Source organism: Myiozetetes cayanensis, unplaced genomic scaffold (assembly GCF_022539395.1).
Source record: "Myiozetetes cayanensis isolate MyiCay16 unplaced genomic scaffold, myiCay2020 scf5-8, whole genome shotgun sequence".
Lineage (NCBI taxonomy): Eukaryota > Metazoa > Chordata > Aves > Passeriformes > Tyrannidae > Myiozetetes > Myiozetetes cayanensis.
This window is the reverse complement of record NW_026087742.1, coordinates 95,719,171-95,741,294: the sequence shown is the minus strand read 5'-3', so window position 1 is coordinate 95,741,294 and position 22,124 is coordinate 95,719,171. Positions and strand designations below refer to the sequence as shown.

The 22,124-nt window shown below is 37.8% G+C and overlaps 1 protein-coding gene across 9 annotated transcripts in view; it reads right to left on the bottom strand.

Annotated features, from left to right (window-relative positions):
- Positions 1-16,996: 16,996 nt before the first annotated feature.
- Positions 16,997-22,124, bottom strand: part of STS (steroid sulfatase) — a 106,078-nt gene continuing 100,950 nt past the window's right edge. For all 9 annotated transcript variants that reach the window (XM_050333862.1, XM_050333858.1, XM_050333859.1 and 6 more), the window contains one exon: positions 16,997-18,332. In XM_050333862.1, the coding sequence (XP_050189819.1) occupies positions 17,950-18,332 (383 nt within the window). In that variant the 3' untranslated portion in view covers positions 16,997-17,949. The remainder of the gene's footprint in view (positions 18,333-22,124) is intronic.

Genomic DNA, 22,124 nt, shown 5'->3' with positions numbered 1-22,124 from the left:
TCACTGGGTAATGGTCTCCCCTCAGGCAACTGGAAAATTATTATTCTCTGTCTGGCATCTTTTATCAGAAAATCCAGTTTCCCCCCATGTTAAACTTAGCACCAGTGCAATCATGATAGTCATCCCACTGTAATAGGCACTGTAATAGTGCATCCTACTGAAATAAGAAACAATTAGTAATTAAAGTTTTTATTCACACGGATTCCATTCCACCCTGTTTTTTTGAGGAAACAGGAGTTAAACACAAGCTGAAGCTGCTGTATAAGGCTCCCAACCCACCAGAGCCTGGGTTGCCTGCCTTACTGAATTATTTTTCTTCTTTTGGGATGAAACTACAGCTGGCATTTTAAATTCATGTTTCAGAAAACATTTTTCTATATTCCTTAGCAAGTACTCTTTCTTTATTCCTTCTTGGTTATACTTAAGACAATTTCTACTTTCTCTGACCTCATTTTCAGGTTTCTTTCATCCTTTGGTATTAACTTAATTGCTATTCCTTCAAACTTAGTATCAAAATTTTAGAAAGCAACACAAATATCCCCTGGAATATATGTCAGGTCTGCTTAGTATAACACAGCACTTCAAAGTCCCCAGTTCTCGAGGTGTGACTACAAGAAATAATGCAAGTTGGCTATCTTCTGCCAACGTGTTCCTTGTGATGGGAAAACGCCAACCTCCAGTACTTTAAAACCCTGCCAGTGAGAAATATTTTGGTTTCTCTCCAGTCTGTAGGCGATACATAGCCAATGAAAGGTCTTTTGAAAAGTATTCCTCCTCCACTGAGGAGGTGGCAGACAGGCATGGACATGGGAGAGGGTCAGAGGTATCAACTGATACCTTTTACAAACAGTTTGTAGGGCAAAACAAAAAAATCACATTACCTTCAAAGCCGCCTTCTCCTTCCTTTCCCTCCCTTCCATTCCTCTGCTCTGTCACATGGAGTCTCACTTGAAACACACGAGGGATGGGTGACACAGATAAAGTTGAAAGTTTGGGAGGAGGAATGGCCAAGAGATCCCTGAAACTGCCTGCTTCAGTATAGAGGTGGCAGGGAGAGAGCAAAGCCCTCACTCCCTTACTCCAAAACACAGCTCTGTTGAGGAACATGCTCAAAAATGGCCTAATCCTGGGGAATAAAAAAAAAAAAAAGGAGGAAGCACAGGGTTGCTGAGTGATGGTTGTGAGGTCTAGAAATCACAAGATCAACAACTGTCTTTCAGGCTGAGAAAACAGCCTTTCCTCAAGTTACTGATTACCACAGAGACAGAGCTGGCAGTTACGGTTGTCCCTGCTAGAACAGGTCTGGCAGATTTTCCTATTTAAAAAACAAACCAACCCAAACAAACAAAAAAATCCCAATCCCAGACGTACAACTTTATTTTGTTTATTTGTTTAGTTTAGGTTTTATCAGTGGGTTGAGAAATGATCTTTCCCTTTGGGGAAACCCTGGCGCTGAGGTTGGCAGTTCCAGAGTTTATATGCTGCATTTATAAGAAGGAATTCTGTGCACCACGTCTGAAGTGATGGAAAAAAATAAGTGGCATGTCATGATGGTTTGATTGATGGCAAACAAGCAAACAAGCTTGTGAGGAGGCAGGAGAGCCAGAGTTCTTGCAACACAACACAGAAGATTAATGTTAAGTATATTAGTATTGATGTGGGCAGCAGATTACACATAATAAACTGTTTTCAACAGTATCAACAGCCAAAAAAATGTGGATGCAAGGAACTGACACAGACTGATAAACAGTGGAATTTCAGGTGTTCTTTAAAGGTCACATGTATCATAGTAATGCAGAATAGTTATAGTTTAATTAAGAAATTAATGTTAATTGTTTTAGTATTACTCAGTATTATTTCAGTATTACTACCTTGCTTTCCAAGACAGGGAAAAAACACCAGAAACCCAAGAAAAACTTCCACCTCAGTCCCTTCTTTCTCATCATTAGGAATCAGTACTATATCTGATGAACTTCTTCAGCAAGAAGAATACAGTTGTTTGTTATCTTGTACCTTTTATGTGAGAGGCCTTTTCACACCCTATAAATTCAAAGATACAAACGTGGTAAAAGTACTAGATATGATAGAGACTAATTTCTTAGCTGTATGATTTTTCTCTGTTTCTGCAATCTTGTTCTAGAATCTATGTTATCTAACACTGAGCTGAATGGGACCTATCTGTGCTCTGTCAGTAACAGAACACCCCACTGAAACGCTGACTGAAACAATAACGTGTCTTGAACACTGAAACAACGTATGCTCCAAAGCCTTTTAAAAAAGAGCAGGCTTCACAGGGGCAGGGGGTAGGGAATACTCACAGAGCAGTAATAAATATAACACAAAAGTCACCCTTTAGTTAAGAAAAAATTTTGTATTCCTTGGGGAAGAAAAATCTAAACTGGTTGAAAAACGTCTTTTTAAGCAACAATGCACTACAGCACAATGTTACATCTGATAGCAAAAGATATGGCATCTAACTCTCAGAGTTAAGCCACAGATAGCTGGGAGTATTTAGTATTTGAAAAATGATCTCCTTCTACTTATGAGTTGACATATGGATTCATATCCCTGATTGTAGGCATCAGACATACATCCTTTCTTTTAACTTGAAATAATGCTTTCAGGGCATACACAAGAGCAATGCCTCACAGAAAACAGGGGAATGACAACACTTACTTACCAGCAAAATTGTTATTATATTTTCCACTAATGGAAAATAGTGGGGGTTTTTGTCAAAATTTAAAGTTTTCATTAAAATACCTTCGTATTTTTCTAAAAAAAAAAAAAAGGGAAAAAGGGTCCAAAATTTCACAATCATAAAAAGAAAATCTCAACAAAAAGAACACAAAAGAAGAAAAAATAGAAAAAATAGTTTTATTGAAATATTTAAGATTTAAAATAAAATCCAATGAAATTTTTTTAATCTTCTTTTCCTCTAACTACACAACCAAATGTTTCATAATAGAAACAAAATGCCCCCCTTCAGATGAATATTCTGCTTCACTACAGATAGTTCTTTGAAAACATTGTGATTGCAGGAAAATGTTTGCCACCATGACTACATATCTCACAGTTTGAATCTAAACTAGTGGGGTAAACAATTGAAAAATAATTTAAAATGTATATTCTATAGCTAGTAATCATGACTGTACAAGTACCACATGGCATCCTAAAGCTTTCAATCACCTCCTGCAGTGACAACCTTTCATAGAAAAATGTATTTCTGCTCTTTAAATTACCATGTTTTTCTGTGAAGAAAAACTGCTTACATTAGGAATCTATTTATGTTCCTAGATTCCTAACACATAATGTATTGTTATTTTATGCTGTATTTTGTTTATGATATTCCAAAGGGCACTTTACCTGACGTGACAATGGTATGCCCTTTACCATTATTATACCTTACAGAAAGATAAATGTAATATTTTCTTAGGGCATCATAATTATTGATGAAGACTTACTAGAACAATTTTTACCCATTGATAACGTGGGTAAAATGAAGAACCTATTGTCAATGTCACCTGTTCTGGCACTTTGCAGCAAGCAATTTAACAGCAACTGTGGAAAATGTGGTCATAAAGGTTAACAGGGTGGAGATCATAACAATAATCTTAATGGAGTTTTAGAAATTCAAGTTATATCCTTTTCTATTTTTTTTCAAAGGATATTCTGAAGGTTCACAAAGGAAACTTAATTATGTGCATGCTTGTGCATGAAGAGAGTTTGTGCATCAGTATTCTAGAACTGAAAGCACAACCAAGGAGACCTCTTTGCAGTAGGTTAGTTGTTGGTGTGCCTTTAGGGTAAAATAGTTACATTATTTAATCTGGGAGCCATGGCAACATAGAGGTGCAAGATCAAGTACAGACTGAGTTCAAAGGATCAGGTTGTCAAGCAACATTTTAAATGAACTCAGGTCTGGCATGGTTCTCCTGATATATCTATGCAAGTTAAATCAAGGGTTTTTAACTGTCAGTGTTATCTAATATTGCTGACACAAGGACATGGAGAAAAAGTTGAGAACAGACAATGTAGTCAAATGGCCAGCAACACACAATGGCTTCAGTACTTGTTTTCAAAGGGCTCCTAACAATAAATCCATTTAAATAAACTAAGTAATTCTTATTGTATGGAAGGCTTTAGAACCTTTCCTCTGAAACTTTCAGTGTTTAGCAGCTAACATTGAACGCAGTCATCATGAGCCATTTATATGATGTTCCTTATATATCCTTGAATGATAAGAAACCTATGTAGGAGGGGAGGGGAGGGCGGGCGGGAGGGGAGGGGAGGGAAGGGGAGGGGAGACTTATGTGAAAATAAAATAATTTAACAGTGTTTTATTATATGTGTCCACCAGTTAAGGGAGCTCAGCTGCAGATTCACTTATGCATGAGTGTATCTTTTGAAGTAGTGATTAAACCTTATTCCTAAACCTCATTCCCCCACTTCTTTGAATTTCCACCCTGAATATCTTGTGTTAATCACTCCTTAAAGCTGGAAACAGTGTTCATCTCTTCCTAAGGCGATTAGTAGAACCTGTAGACAGTCCACTAAAAATTGCGTATTGCCTCTTCTAAACAATCAGTTATATTGGGTAGGGTTCATAATATACCAGTCCTTGAATAGATTAATATGCTTTAAATTTTCTAATGGATGTTGACATGTACATGCCACTTTTGTTTAGATAATTAATAATGCATAAGAATGAGGAGTCTGCTGCTTCAACTATGAACTCTTCTTTTTCCACTATTTTATGTTTCGGAAAGGTTGATGCAATAAAATCTTAAAAATATCTCTTTCTTGTCTTGGAGGATTTCTTGCTAATTTTGTTCTTGCTAAATTGTCGATTGTGTTCTGTGAATTAGGAATTGCTAGAAACAGAAACAAACATTCTGGATCACAGTCTGTTTAGACAGCTATCTGTCCAGAGGAAATCTGCATCATCCTTTAGATATATTGCACCTTGGATATATTGTACCTTGCTACATTATCTGAGGAGGAAAGTGCCAGAAATTAATTAAAAAGTGCAGGGAAATATATGCTTATATAATTCATGAGAAAAACAGAAGGTTTGGGAAGGGAAAGTTTGGGAAGAGAAGAAAAAGGAAAGAACAAAGGAAAGAAAAAGAGGCGAGGCAAGGTGAGGCGAGGCGAAGGGAGGAGAGGAGGGGAGAGGAGAGAGAAAAAAAAGAAAAGAAAAGAAAAGAAAAGAAAAGAAAAGAAAAGAAAAGAAAAGAAAAGAAAAGAAAAGAAAAGAAAAGAAAAGAAAAGAGGAAAGAAAGGAGAAAGAAAAGAAAAGAAAAGAAAAGAAAAGAAAAGAAAAGAAAAGAAAAGAAAAGAAAAGAAAAGAAAAGAAAAGAAAAGAAAAGAAAAGAAAAGAAAAGAAAAGAAAAGAAAAGAAAAGAAAAGAAAAAGAGTGTTATGCTGTGTGCTGTGTCATATATTTTGTAACTGCCAAATTATTTCTGTTTCAGATATGGGTGTACTTCAGATTTTTGTGCAGCTAATGTAGCTAGAATGAGCTTTTTTTAATGAGCTTACACAGTTGCTGGTTTACCATTTAACCTTGTAAGCACAAAACTGAACAAGGATTAATTTATGCTGCTAAGTGATGTCACTCACTATTCCTTTGGAAGCTACATTTTAAGAGGCTTTAGAGCTTTATTTAGTAGTAGTAGCAATTAGCAGTATTAGTATTTTATTTGACATTATACTTGACATGTTATTTGACAGTACTTAGGATCATGATGTTACATTGTAATGGAAATGGGTAAAGAGCAGAGTTACAGTGAGGGGGAGAAGTGAGAATGCAGAATTATTGTCTTAGTGATTCATACCAAAACAAACTCATATGTCCCTAAGCACAAATGTGGTTTAAACAGAATTAGAAACAAGTATATATATTGCATTTTCAGTCTAGGATCATAGCATTTATTCCAACAAAGCTGAGTTGATCCCTTTTAAAGTCTTTCATTCAAAAAATAGCAGCAAATAAAATTAGGATTCTTGTCCCAACATAAAATATTTTGAATATAGACTAAGTAAAGGATAATTTCTTCATCACTACAGTCAGTCATAATGTTTGCTAAATTAATGTGTCCTACCTTCCCCAACATTTACTTGATCTGTCTAAGAATTTGGTGTGTTTTAACATTGACCACAACAGTCTGGTGAAATCACACTAAAATATTTAATTCATTTTATTCAGGGAATAAGAATAGACTTACCACAAATGCTGTTGGCAATGCTGGAGGATATTCCTTGTCCCAGATCTCCAACAACCACTACTTCTGGATTGCTTCTTCCTCTAAAATTAGCATTGAGAATTTATCTTTCAGCATATCTGGAGGAGGAACCTATGTGTTTAATTCCATTATTTACAATTAACACATACATGACCTATCTCTGGAAACTTTCAAAGTCATCTACATTTTTACATAAAATTTATGCATGAAAAGTAGACATTTAGAGGGACTTCCTCCACTATCCACCCAATCATAGGGCTTCATCAGTGTCTAAATGAAACATATCTTTTCATAGAATCACAGACTGGTTTGAGCTGGAAGAGACCTTAAAGCCCACCTAGTTTCAATCCTCCTGCCATGGGCAGGGACACCTTCCACCAGACCATGTTGCTCAAAGCCCCAGCCAACCTGGACTGGGACACTTCCAGGGCTGGGGCACCAACAGGTTTTCTGAACAAGCTGTTCTAGTGTCTCACCATCCTCACAATAAAGAATTTTCAAATCTAATCTAAACCTGTCGTCTTTCAATTTAAAACCATTACCTCTTGTCCTATCACTACATGCCTGTATCACTAAATGTCCCTCTCCAGTTCTCTTGTAGCCCCCTTTAGGTACTGGAAGGTTGCTAAAGAGTCTCCAGGCTAAACAGCCCCAAATCTCTCTTTCTGTCTTCATAGGAGAGGGATCCTTGCCCTGCAATCATCATCGTGGCCCTCCTCTGGACCCATTCCAACAGCTCTTCCTATGCTGAGGGTCCCAGAGCTGAACTCAGTACTCCAGGGGGTCTCACTAGAGAAGAGTAGTGCGTGAGAATCCCTGCCTTGACCTGCTGGTCATGCTGCTTTTGATACAATCCCGGACATGGTTGGCTTTTGGGGCTGCAAATGGACATTGATGTGTCATGTTGAGCTGCTTGTCAACCAACACCCCCAAGTCTCTCTCCTCAGGGCTGCTTTCAATCCATTTTCCACCAAGCCTGTGTTTGTGCTTGGGATTTCCCCAACCCATATACAGGACCTTGCACTTGCCCTTGCTGAACTTCATAAGTTTTTCACCTCTCAGTTCTGCCCAGGTCACTCTGGAAGGCATCTGTTCCCTCCAGCACGTTGACCCCACCAGTTAGCTTCCGTTATTGGTGAATTTACTGGGTGCACTCCATCCCACTGCCTGTATTGCTGACAAAGATGTCAAACAGTGCTGGTCCTAACACCAACCCCTGAGAAATGCCACTCATGACATTGAGCCATTGACCACAACCCTCTGAGCGCAATCATTCAACCAGTTCTTCGTCCACTGAGTGATCCATCTATTAAATCCACATCTCTCCAGTTTGGAGACCAGGATGTTGTGTGGGACAGTGTCAAATGTTTTGCGCAAGTCCAGGTAGATGACATCAGTCAGTACTCCCTCAACCACCAATGGTGTAACCCCATCCTAGAAGGCCACCAAATTTGTCATACATGGTTTGCCCAGTGAACATGTATCAGCTGTTGCTAATCCCCTCCTTATTTTCTATATGCCTTAGCATAGTCTACAGCAGGATCTGCTCCGTGATCTTGCCAGGGACAAAGGTGAGACTGACTGGCCTGTAGTACCCTTTGTTTTCCTTTCTACACTTTTTAGAAATGAGGGTAATGTTCCCCCTTTTCCAGTCACTGGAAACTTCACCAGACTGCCACCAGTTCTCAAATATATTTTCCCATCCAAGTAAAACTGGAGCTGGTGTATATTTTTTTAAATATCTTTCTATGGTTACTTGACAAATTCATATACATTTTGCTTGAATCCAGTCTTCCAAGATTTATTTGCTGTCCTGCCAACAGCATTTTAGTTCTGTGGATCCATAAGCAATGTGATGATAGTTAATGCTGGGCTTAGCTCATTCCTAACTTCGTGTGAAAAATGCTTCTTTCATTCTTTCATTCTCATTTAAATATTTTCTTTTCCTCCCTTTTAACAGTGGAATGTAACAGATTCAGTGTTGCTTCTTGTGACATTTTATAGCTGGATTGTAGTTGACCATCAATGCCTTTTGGATTTATACCCCCAGAAAGCTTTCCATTGTTCTGTTATTTCTTTATTATCTTTTGTAGCCAGTACATTCTACATCATGATCTTTATGGTAAACAGTATCCTAGTAACAGAAGTAATTGGCTGTTGAGCTCAGAAAAAAATGTCAACTTGCATAGCAAGTTGATGGACATAGCCTAAAATTATGGAATGGGAAAGGTTGGAAACAACTGGCCTTTAAAATAGGCAAAATATTTTTTGTTTAGAGTAAATTTAACATATTGATAACTAGAGTAAAATGTTATTCATGACTTAATCTGTGTATCTTCTCTTGGTGAAGGGTCTCATTCGGCAAAGTCCCTGAACATAGCGGAATGTTGAATACAGCTAAATTGCAAGCCTGTGTTTAAATGCCCTGCTGAACTAGGATCTTTCTGCTTGTGTTTTTACTAGATATGTGCTTAGCTGTGTGATAATACAGAATATGAGGAAATAAAATCAATTAAGGTGCTCTAATCTGTTTTATACCTAATATAATGCAGTATAAACATTTCTAACTTTAGAAACAAACTGAAAAAAAGCTTAGCAGATGGAGCCCTAAAAAACTTTTTAATGCATAATTCAGCACAGTTTATATGTTTATTCAACTACGAAATATTTCTGAAGATACAAGAAGATGAGAAATGTATCATATGCACATAACAATGCAAATGTTTTAACACTTTAATATTCACTATAGTAAAGATTGACAGTTGTATATTAAATGTCATGACTTTCTTCCAGAAGTTCAGCAGTATTCTTTGAGTCAAGTCCTTTCAACACAATCATAATTGATGTTAAAAGGAACATGTAAATTGAAAAGATCTTAATTTACTATTGGCAAAACTCTATTCTAATTGAAATATCTCACCATAGTAAAATAATTTAAATATTGCATTAAAAAAACCTTTTAATATGAGCTTAAAAACAAATTGCTTGACCCCTCTGAAGATGACACTTCTTTTAACTACTTCCAATAAGATATTTCTTCACTTACTTGCAGAGCATGGGAAAGACAAAAAGAACTGAAGGCCAGTGCAAAAAAACCAAAACAAAAAACAAGCAAACAAAGAAGTTTACTTTTTAAAAAAGTACTTTAAGTGAAAATTAGTCATTTAGTTGCAAAACTGATTACAAAAATCTGCATTTGGGTACTGTTTAAAGTATTTAAATTTCATACACACCTCACTATTAAAAAAAGCTTTGAAGACTCCAGGAGAACCCTGTGTCTTTTTTTTTTTATCTATGAAAAAGAAATAAAGAGAACATTATTAGACACACTTAATATGATCTTCACACAGCCATAAAAGTTAGGCTAGACCCATCTTGTTTTACTCTGTCCTAGGTAGAAATAGAGCCAAACTCAGTTCTAGATATCTTCCTTATTTAACTTAAATAAAATAAATCTCATACCTAGAATTTCTACCTATAGTGATTTATAAATTCTTCTGCACCCAGAGAATATATCCTCCCTATGACATCTAAGGACTTTGATCCTGCTTTCAGAGCACTACTAGCAGTGCAACAATGAGGTTATTTCTGCACAAGTGCAGTATCCTTTCGAATGCTGGGATCAAAGAAGATATTTTTTAAAGCTTTCCCTCCTTGACATTTTTCTAGATGGGATATGCAGTTAAACCATCCCTAAGCGCTGGAGAGGGTGGGGCAGGGGGAAATGCACTGCACTTTCTGCCCTTTCTGTACAGGCTCTCCCAGACTCACTGGGTCAGGTAGAGAGTAATGGTGACAGAAAGTGACTTCATAGCCATAAGGTATGTCCCTCTCTGCTCCAGAGGCAATCTGTTACCTGATGTGATTAAAAACACTTAATCAGTCTTGAAGTTTCATAACAAAGCTGTCATCACAGCCCAGGTGAGTGTCCTTACTGCTGGGGAATATTACCCTCTTCTTAGTCCTCTGGATTTAAAATTATTTACTACTCACTGTCACAGTTTCAATTGGAAAATGAAGAGTTATTTTTTTCATTCACAGCTTGAACTTTTTCCTAGATCTTGATTTCTTCTCTCAACCTCTTGATAACATTCTTGCCTCCTCTAAATTTACTTGTAGAGGTATGCTCTGATGAATTTTACAATTTTTTGTATTATTTTTTTATTAAAAACCAATAAATTTTAAATTAGGCATCATGTGAGGTTGACAATGTCAATTTTATCCACTGACTCTGTACCTTCTTCCCTTACAGAGCAAGGTCAGATAATATGGAATGAGATTTTTGCTGGGGCCCATAGCCAGTGTCAGAAGATGGAGAGCATACTCAAAACCCCAGTCTGTAAATACACCTTATATCCCCTAAAAGGTTTCCTTATTCTGCCTCTTTCCTGACTGTGTATTCCTTTGGCTTTGTCAGTCTAGTGTAACCACGCATGATCACCTCAGGAAAGCTGAAGGATCAGTATCCTGAGAATCAGTTAGTTTAAGCCATAGCTTCTCTTAGAGAGTTGATGCATTTCATGTAAAGAAAGGGTTTATATTTTCATCAAACAATCTTAGGTAAGCCTTGGCTTAGGCCAAGCCACATTTTTAAAGTGAAACTACATACCTCAAAATGAGTCTGGAGGGCAAAGGGAAAAACACAGGAGAGAGATGAAATCACGCTTAGGTTTCAAATGTGGCAAAGATGGCAACTATCTACACTGGTACTGAGTGCTTAAAAACTGATGGGTCAAACTAAGTGTCTGCAGCACTCCTTTAGTATACATTAATGCAGCTGCTTGAGCTCTAGTGAAACATTTTCCTCATTCTCATTAATCCAGAAAAGGTAGAATGCCTAGCTGCTAGTGTTGGCCTCTCGTGACTGAATTTTTTTGAAAGATAATCAGAGGGTAGCATAAATCTTAGAGAGGATTTCTCTTTATTTTTGGTAAGTATCATACGGGAGAAGGATGCCGTATGAAGCAGCTCTTTTTGCAGAATAATATGCTTTTTAAAAGCTTAAAAGCTTAGTGAGTGATGACATGTCACTGGATGATTGTGTTTTTCATATGTATCAGATAGGGAGGTGTTAGGATCTAAAATTCCTGTTCTAATAATCTCCCTGAAGTTTAAACAGTTATCAGGACAGTGGCATTAATCAGTACTTCCCAATGCATTACATAAGACAATTCAAGGCTGACAATTACAAACCAATCAGCACATTTTTCTAAACCTAAATATTTTGGCTGTTTGACAGGAGGAGTTATATAACATAAGACAACAATAAGAAAAAAAGAAAGAAATTCTCACGCACAGTAAAAACTTCTAGTATTCTTTTTATCACCAACAGCACAGACAAACTATTCTTGGAGGTTTTTTCTTCATAATTTGTTTTTTCATTTATGAGCAATAATGGCCAAATTAAACAAAAGTTATTCTCTTGCAGCCCTGCTTCAGTCCATAAGGCTTTTGAGATGCTTTGTATCTAATCTTTTGTAATAAATATTGCTACCCAAAGCAACTTCATATTGATTTCTCTTAAAATAAGTGTAAAAATGAAGAGCTCTGCCTTATAATTTAAACTACTTCACAGTATTTTTCACATAAATCAGGCACAATAAAATATTATCTGCATAAAAAGGTTTTATTATTGGATAACTGTAGAATAAATAATGCTGGAGGGTTTTCTTATAACTGAGCTGACCACACATGCTGAATCTGTTATCTTCATATACAGCTTTATTTCCCAAGGAAGTTCCTGCAACACCATTCTTTTATAGATAAGACTAACATCAATCTACACAGGGAATCTAGCATGATCTATTCTTTAATAGGAATGGTTTTTAGATATTCAGCAGATGCTGCATAAGCATTGCAAAGCCTGTAATCCACATCCTCCAAGTTCTGCGATATTTCATAACTTCAACAGTACAATTAGAGATGTGTGGATAATCAAGCCAGTCTTTATCTTACCAACCAGAATAGTGCAAGCTATAGTGGGAGTCTGGAATTCAGCATCTTTTCATATGTGTAAGAAACCTTCAATTCCCACGCCTTTTGTTTGCACAAATTCATTGTCTCAGTACTGAACTTGCAGGTTAAAGCTATTTTTGGGGGTCTTAAGAAAAAATTTGCAATATCCTTTGTTTGCTGTACAACAAAGGTGAAGTTTTAGACAAACTCTTATTCGCTTTGATGCAAATAAAAGCTACCAAGAACAGCAAAATATTTTGAAAAAGTCATATCATCTACCAGACTGTTTCCAGGACTCCCTGAATCATTTGCAGTTTTAGCAGCCTGTAAACTGGGAGTCCCTAGAGCCTGACTCAAGTCCTCTGGTCTTCCAGGGAACAAAATGTGAGACTGCTGCTGTCTTAGACCCAGAGTATCAGACTGTCATCTCCTGTATGATGACTCAGGAGCAGCCTGCTTGGTGTATTTATTCAGAGGCAAGGGGTCCTGCATCCTGAGGGCTTCCAACTAATTTCCACATGACAACCTGACATTGAAGATACTTGCTGCAGAACACACTGAAGTCCAGCTGCCCAGAGAGGCCACCTCGCTCCTCCTGCTGTCACCTGTGGTCCCTGACAGATCCAGGGGAACCAGCAATTTGCAAGCCTCTGTCCTGAAGCTCGAGATAATCCCCAGACACTGTTTGCTTCCTGGTAGTTCCCAGTGTTTGCTCCCACCCACACTGCTTGTAGTGTACAAGGGCAGGGTGGATGCTTCTTGCTCCTCAGAGTGTATTTCCAATGCACAGGCAATGCCAGAAGAAAGAGAAATGACAGAGAAGATGAAAAGATCTGTCTTAAGCACAGAACTATTATGTCCTAATGTAAGTCAAAAACATTGTAATAATTTAAATCATAAACATATATTAAATAATTAATAATAATAATAATAATGGCCAGTCTTCGCGAGCGAAGATCCGGGGAAGGTTTTTACACCTTCCAGCCTGCGCATTGGATTTTTTAGGTGAGACACAGTGTGCGCGGAACTGAGCCCACCCTTTAATCCTAAGGTTCATCTGCCGGGGCCAAGCGAGCTTGGACGGTGGCAGCGAGGTCCTCAGGACGTAGGTGGGTTGCCTTTAAGGGCTAACGAGCCCCACCTGCCCGGGAGTGGCCCTGACCGGGAATCGAACCCGGGTCTCCACGGTGATAGCGCGGCGCCTTTACCCCCTAGACCACCAGGGGCTCCATTAAATAATTAAACATATAGTAAAACATTGTTCCATCTATTGGAATATAGACTTTTTGTAGCTATGCTTGCACTCAGTTTCTTTCTTTTTCCATTTGTTTCTATATCAGGTGATATCTTATGTGAAATTTTTACATTGTCCACATATGTGAACACCCAGATCTCACATTACTACAATGTGAAATAAATGATTGCTGGCAAGTGATGATTCTCACTGAGCTATGAAGTATACAGAACATATTCACCTAGTTCTCTGCAAACTTTCAGTTGGATTTCAGTGAGCTGACACCTATCTCCAAAGGCTTCTATTTCCCTTTTTTTTATTATTTTTTCTTCTTCTGACAGTAAATTGAGGCAAGTCAGGACATCTCTATTTTTAAGAGCTGAGAATCTGTGACTTCCAGTCCCTGAGGGGGGAACGTTATTTATTATTCCACATAGTCTCCTGTGACTTCTAAAAAAGAGAATAAATATAATTAGAAAAATGTGACATAACTTTCTCTGAATCCCCAGTGTGTATCTTTTTTAGTCATCTATTCTCTCTCCTCCAGACCCTGATCCCACATGTGCATGAACTCATCTGCAATCCTCAAGGTAACGATATTGTATACCTCCTCGTAAAGGGAGATCTTCTACATCATAGTTTTCCAGCATTTAAATTGTACCTTTTATAGAGAAGGTGCCTTATTGACTGGAAAGTGCACCTTCAACAGTTTTTGTTCTTTCAGTATTCCCAACAGTTAGAGAAATACTGTTATCCTTCTTTGGGCATGGTGGAGGAACTGAAAAACAGAGTTAAATTACTTGCTCTGGGCCGTACAGGGACTCTGTGACAAACCAGGATGTGATACTGTAAAACAATACTACAGAGGAATACACTTTTCTCTGAAGCTTAACTCCCAGTTTAAACTGACACATCCTACAAACAGGCACTAGGATACAATACTGATGTTCATTAAATGATAGATTGAAAGTCAGTCTCAAGTACCAGAGCAGCACATTTTCCTTGAGCCTTCTTTGTTAATAAATTACGAATCATGCATATCCCATGAAAAAAAAAGAATCAGCCTGGAGGAGAGGAGACTGAGAGAAGACCTCATCACAGTCTACAACTTCCTTGTGAAGGGAAGAGAAGGGGCAGGCCCTGATCTGTTCTCTGTGGTGACCAGTGACAGAACCCAAGGGACTGGCCTGAAGTTGTATCAGTGGAGGTTTGGGTTGAGTATAAGAAAAAAGTTCTTCATGCAGAGTGTGATTGAGTACTGGAACAGGCTCCCCAGGGAAGTGGTCATAGGACCAAGCCTGATAGAGTTCAAGAAGCGTTTGGACAATACCCTCAGGCACATGGTGTGACTGTTGGGGATGATCCAGTGCAGGGCCAAGAGCTGGACTCGATGATCATCATGGGTCCCTACCAAAATGGCATAGACTCTGATCCTGTGATTCTGTAACAACCTGTTGTGAAAAACAAACCTTTTCCTTGTTAGCTCAGGCAGTGCCATTACACAAACAGTATACTGTCTTTCACATTTTATTTTGCAGATAAACAAGACTACTTTAATTATCACGATCTGACGTGCCATCTCCAGAACAGAAGGTACAGTACTGAAAGGTATAATACATTTGAAATACAGGGAAGGTTTATTTTAGGCATTAAACAAAATAGCATTACCACAGAGTATGAAAAATACTGCTCTATTCTTAATAGAATCTTTCCTGAAGGAACAATTTTAAAAATGGATTTCAGATTTTACCGCTTAAGTCAAAGTATTAAATGTTGGACTAAATTATGTTTTGGAAAATATGAAGCTTTTGCCACAAACAAGAAATAGCTTTTACTGTTCACGGTGTCTTGGATGTGGTTTAATTTCTTATATTTCATAATATGAAGTTAATCCTTGCTAAACCTTGAATAAGCAGGAGGTTAGCAGAGTCAAGGAGCCCTAGCAGTTGAATCTTTTGACAAAGACCACTTTTCATTTTCTGCTTATTTAGGGCGAAATAACCATCACAATTAATATGACAAGCAAACAGATGGACTGAGTGGCAAAGAAATAGATGGAAAATATTTGAGGGATGTGGATGTTTAAAGAAAGGAGATTACAAAGATGACACCAAAAGCCAAGGAGGGTATGAAAGAAAAGTCATATTCAGGCAAGAATAAACCAGAGCAGTAAAAAAATTACCATTTTTGGACTTCAGTCAGGCAGCACAGAACAACTGTTGTGCCTAACAGAACAAACAATTCTTGCACCTGCAGAATGAAAATAAAAGAAATAACAGCAACACAGCACCATCCTCATGAAAAGAAGTAGATGTGGAGGTCCTTGAGAGTATAAACTGAGATACCAGTCAAGGTCACAGCCCAGAAACTGTGGGAACAAAACAGATCCAATGACACCAAACACCTTGTCTGATTTAGAACTGTATACTAACACACCACATATTTTTTCCCATATGCTTCAGCGGGAACACTTGCTTGATAAGTTTTTGTGTAAGCTTGGCAGAGCTGCAGGAGTTGGAAAGAGCAACCCCCCATGCCGTGGTGCTCCAGCACCCCAGATACAGCTTGGGCTGCTCACCTGCTGTGGGAGGAGGCACAACAGCACCAGCACCATGCCCCAAGGGGTTCTATGGCCACATGGTGAGGACCATAAATTTGGGATGTATGGATCCTGCCATGATGCCTAGAGGGCAGCCACTATCACTGCAGAATAATGCTTGTATTCAAATGACAGACATCTTTCTTCCTAAGATTATGTAATACATTCAGTGATTAAGTAAAGCACAGAGGGAATTATACCACATGAATGTCCATCTGACAGCTTTCCTGATGCAGTGTAAATGGTCCTGAGTGGTTATCAGGGAAATACCTGAACAGACTAATTTTATCAGCACACACAGGACTTGGTCACCTACAGAGAGCTCGCAGAGGACATACCATCAGGAACACAAGGTGAAACATCAAAAATAGGACTTCAAGGAAGACGTACATTTCCCAGGGCAGGCATCTGGATATTGTGGAGAATGAAATTTGGAATGAAACTGCAGCAGAAAAATCAAATAAAGCCTAGGTTTTACAGAAAGAGAAATACACCATATATCACAATATATTTTACAGGACAGGCTGCAATAGCTCACAAGAACCAGGTCACAACCCTAATGTTGGCTGACTGAAGCTATTGCATTACTATCAACACAGATTACTCTTGCACCAAACAGGTTTTAATACATTTTAATGTGGGAATTAACTGTTTCTTTCTGATAAGGAGCAAGTCATCTTCTATTATCAGGCATCAAATCATTTTAGTATTTTGATGATATGTTCTCTTCGTCTACAATCTTCCAAAGAAAATAGTTTGTCTGCCTGTGGAGTGGAAAGAAAATGTGCCTGAATAACATTCAGATAAAAATGGATACAGAAATTAGCCCTGGAGGACAGTAGATTTCCCAAGGCCTCACTAAGAAGTCACAGACCGTTATATTTGGCTTTAAGTACCAAAGCCCAAGTTTATTTTCAGAAAATGATAGATCCTATTCTGAAATCTTAAAAGATGGCAAAGATATTTAAAGGAAGACCAAATTTTATTTATTTGTGATTACATTCATCAATGGAAGAATAGGTATGGTAAACAGTGAGAGATATATTTGTAGTATCGTGTATTTGGAACTCAAATATCAAGTGTGGATCCAACCTTTTATTTTATCAGTTGGGCTATAACCATAAAGGTGTGCCTATATCAGGGATTGAAGGATTTGTGGGTTATCCATTTGGTTTGTGCACATATATATATATATGTATGGACACTTATGGTACACACTCAAGTGCAGAACTGATGGAGTGGTGTCCTTTTGAAACAAAGGTTGCTAAAATACAATAGGACAGAGGGGATGCTGGGGAGCATCATTTTAATATGGACCCAATGACTTCCACCACATAGCTCTGTACATTTTTCTGGAACATACAAAGTAAAACTGTTGGCAATCTCTTAATTTTTTCATATCTGTGATGCTTGTTGATAGAGATGCTGTTGCAAGTCTGCTCTTAACCTATCTATCAGATACCAAATGACAGTCATAGGTGGACCTCTCCACTATTATCTATTTTTAATTACTCAGTGCTATGTCCTACTAATGGTGGATAACACTTAGCAAAAAGGACAGGAAAGTGTGCATTTAGTAGTTGTGATTGACAGAAACTATAGGTAAATTCTTTGCTGTGTAAGAAAAAAGATGAAGGTCTAGAAAATTATCTCACATAGAAAACGCCTACAATCTACTCATCTGTAGCTGAGGATGGCAACACGTTCTTCATACTGTATGATAAAGGCAGAAAAGGTGTGTCTCACCCTCCCTTTCTTGGTACATTTTCTTGACCGAAATTTTCTTCTGCAATGTGTCTTTGAAGATAAGTTCTCATTCTGATACAACAAAACCTTCTGAAGGCAAGTACCACAGAGGTTCAAGTCAGATACCCCCACTCTACTCTTCTGGGTTTTGACAGTGAATTACAGCTTGTTTATCCTGAATGCACTTCCAGTGGACTCCCTCCTGAGTCATAGTCACAATAGCAAGACTGAAAGAGAGATGAGCAGCAGAGCTGGAGCCACGGCTTCCAGAGAAGATTGTCCCATGACAGCTGGTTAGGAACAGCCTGCAAGGATCTGGTGTGATTGTCTACTGCTTGGTGTATGACCCTGAGAATTTCGTAGAAACGGCTCTCAGTTTCTGGAGTCAGAGGGACTTTCTCTTCAGGGTCTCTGGACAGATCGAAGAGCAGCGGAGGATCATGTTGTGTAATGAATCCTCCGTGGCAGAAGCAAACATGAGAATCATAGCAACCATTGGAGTCCTCAGGACTGAAGTTTGGAGTGAAGAAGAAGACTTTCCAGACAGATTCACCTGCAATTTACAGACACATAACAGCTGGGGATAAAATGACAAAATGAATGTCCCCTAGTCTTAGGAAACTCTAATTTACACCACAGGAAATCAGTCTTTTGGTACAAAGACAGTAAAGACTCTATGCAGAAACTGCAGTATACTGAAAGAGTAAAACAAAATTGAGAAAAACAAAAATAAGCAAAACGTGGTGATTTTCACACTACATATATTTATGACATAATTATGATAATTTCATTCCTTTGGAAGAATTCTGATTAACTAAATCATAGAAGATTTAAAAGAACTTTTTGTTTTTACATAAACAGTGTTAAGAAGATTTGCATAAATATTTGCTAAGTCTTTTTCAAGGCTTATTAAACTGTATCTTTGCCCCTTCACCACACCTACCCACTGCTGGGCCATGTCTGCTTCTCATTTTGCTAATCAAAATAATTTCATTGTTACTTTTTTCTATCTTCCTCTCTTTCTTGTATTAACCCATTGCCCTCTGCCACATGCTTTCATTGCAAACACCTGGAGACAGAATTTCTCATTTTATTAAATGGGATGACATGAAAAGGTGTAATGGATGCCAAATTCCTGTCTTAGGCCTCTAGATGATTTTTTTCAAATATAAATGACTGTTACAGTAGTGCAATTCTTAGGTGACATTCTGTTTTGTAAAATGGGAACCGCAGTTCTTCATGTATAGGTTGGTCATTCTTTCTCAGCTTAATTTTCTGTGCACAGAAACTGAACTGTCCACCCTAATGTAACTTCAGTCTGTATTTTCACTGTTTAAAAATCCTAGTTATTTCTTGGAATAAGAATATGCAAAATATCAGTTGGCTTCTTCAAGAAGCACTCTCAAAAAGGATGTACACTGGAGAATCTGAACATACTTAATAAGAAAGCTGTAAACAAAAAATGGCTACTCTTTTTCTGACATATCACAGAACAGATAGGTAAGGCAGAAACACACAGGCACTTCCATGGAAGCACGCCATCTCTCCTACAGTCAAAGAAGTATACAGCTCTCAAAAAATGGATTAAAGAATAATTAATTAAAAGTTAATTAAGTTAAAAAATCTGGAGTTAAAAAAATCTGTATTTTATTCTTATTAGAACCAGGATACTAAACAGTTGAGGTCTATGATATCAGAGTACCTGTCCACTTGAGACTATACAAACACTGGAAAAACATAGTCATTAGTAATTTACATTTCTCAACACTCTATTGTGAAAAATTTTTTTTGATCACTTCAATTTTTTAATACTGAGGGAAAATTCTCTTTTTTGGTATTTTGTTGAACTTTATGAAAATCAGAGAAAGCTTGTTAATCTACTAACATACTTTCACAGATTTATGTGCACTACAGTGGCCAATATTTATTAAGCAATTCATTAGTTCAACAGAATAGAAAGAACTAGAAAATGTGGGAAGGGCAGAGATAAACTGATACATGCCATGCTGTAACTACATCACACTCAACTTTTCAAGAATAAAAACAGGTTTAAAGAAAGAAATGTTTCAGTAGACTAAAGAGTCACAGGCTGCAGTTCTATACTATAGCATGAATTTAAAAGACAGCAGGTGACCTTAAGATTCTTTACAGCTTCTTCTATCCCACAGCATTTTTCACATTATAAGAAATTTTACCTCTAGGAACCAATTCAATGACAGAGCCTGGAGACTTCCAGCTCACTTCGTCTGCACTTAAATCAGGGTCGGAGGGCTGAGCACTATTATACACATTAGACTGGGAGAACCCCCTGAAAGCTTCTTGGAAGTCAGCAAAGGGGAAGGAGCTTTAAAGGCTGGGAGTGACTTGCTGACACAGACAATAGGACATGGCAGGTTTTAAAAGGCTCTGGCTGTGACAGCCGCAATGGCACAGTCTTAAAGGGGAAAAAGGAAGTGAAAGGTAAAGTAAGGCAAAGCAAGATAAGGCAAGGCACGGCAAGACAGAATTCCTTCATCTGCCTCCAGTAACATTTTGAAAGATTGGTCTGACACTTGAATCTATTGCTGTTTTCTCAAAATTAAAATAAACAAACAAAATCTAACACTGACACTTAAATTTCTTTGAACTTATGCACAGAACATTTCCCAGAAATATGCCTCTCATTTACTCAGATTTAGAATTACATTCTGGGAAGGAATGTAATTTTATACTAAGCATTGCTTCAGGCTCCTCAGAAGTGTTTAATTGGCAAGATAGACAGTGAAAAAACATAGAAAGCCAAAGGGCTTGATTAATCAGTGCACTGTGTGCCTTTGTAGACCATGCAACACTTGTCACACCTGAGAATTTGGCTCAGGGCACCATAACACTTTGATAGAAAAAATTTATATAGCTACTAAGATGCCAACTAAAATAAATTCTAGTAAGTCCACACACATGAGAACTATGTGGTCAAGTTGTCACCGTATTTGTGCTAAATTTCATTGAAAAGAAAATTTTCAGCCACCTTTTTTTGGTGTTGAGCATTGTATCACCAGGTCTGTTCAAGGGCTTACAGATAGCAATATAAAGTAGGGAATTCTGAATTAATGCAAGTTCGTGCAAGTTAAGAAATGGGAAAAGAAAGAAATAAGGGAGTCATACCATGATTGTTTTTTACCCACAGAATAAAGAATTGTTCAGGTTTGGTTATATGCAGAGTACATGGCATGTTGCAAAATGAAGTGTGGGGTGGGGACAAGGGATGCGTGACAACATATCATGTCTGAATGACATTGCTGGTGTTTTGGAGAGCTGATGCTGGTTTATCAGCTATGCAGCTATAGATGTCACGGTTGTACAGTACAAATCGCTGAGCTCTGGGAGAGCACAGTCTGTTACTGTGCAGTGCTTATCTGTTGCACTGCAGCAGTGTTTCTGTGAGGATCTGGTACTTCATGTGGTGCTGGAGAAACAGCAGTGCAGACTTTAAACACTTATTTCCTAAGCATTATAAAAACTAATGCATATCTGTCAGTGGCTGTGGCTGTGGAGAAGCCAGTGCAATATACTAGGAGACATTAAGAGCTGTCAGATTTCTAATCTGTAAAGCTGATGAACTGTATAAGGCGTGATATTAAAAAGAGAGAGCTCTCTCCCAATCTCTCTCAGCTGATATAAAAGCTCATTTTGTCAGAGGGTTAAGTACAAGGATCAAATTAATCTTTCAGTAATTAACGGTACCTATGTTCTGCAAAGCATCTGGATAGTAAACCTGCTTTATATAAAAAGATAACTATATGTCTCTTCCACAGTGAAGTTAGTAGTAAAATTGTCAGGGCTCCCCCACAGCCAAGTATATCAGGTCCCTTCTGAAACAGTAGGCAGGTTCTAAGTCTGCAGCACTTTAAAGGTCCTGTCCCAATGCTTCACTGAAACCTTGAGTCCATTTTTCCTGCTATTATCCAGTTCTCTGAATTGCACAGTAAGTTGACTCTTGAAATACATCTTTTCTTTACATGTTAAGAAAAACAAAAACTACAGAAGTTGTACTCCTAAGTAGTCTCAAAACAGGTTGCCATTAGTTCAAGCAAATCTACCAGGAACATAATTGTTCAGTGTTCTATTTCCCTAACTGAGTCTTCTCCTGTTTTATTGTCCTTCACCCATCTAATTATCCTCTCAGAACAACAACAGTACCTCCAACAGACAGGAAGCAGCCATGAGAGTAAACAAAAGTCCATCGGTAAGATATTTTAATATTTTCAAGATGAAGTGACAAACTAGATAGGGATATAATTTCTATTAAAATAGCACTGTTCTTAATCACTGATGGCTAACTGGTGTTTTCTGATAAGCACTTCCT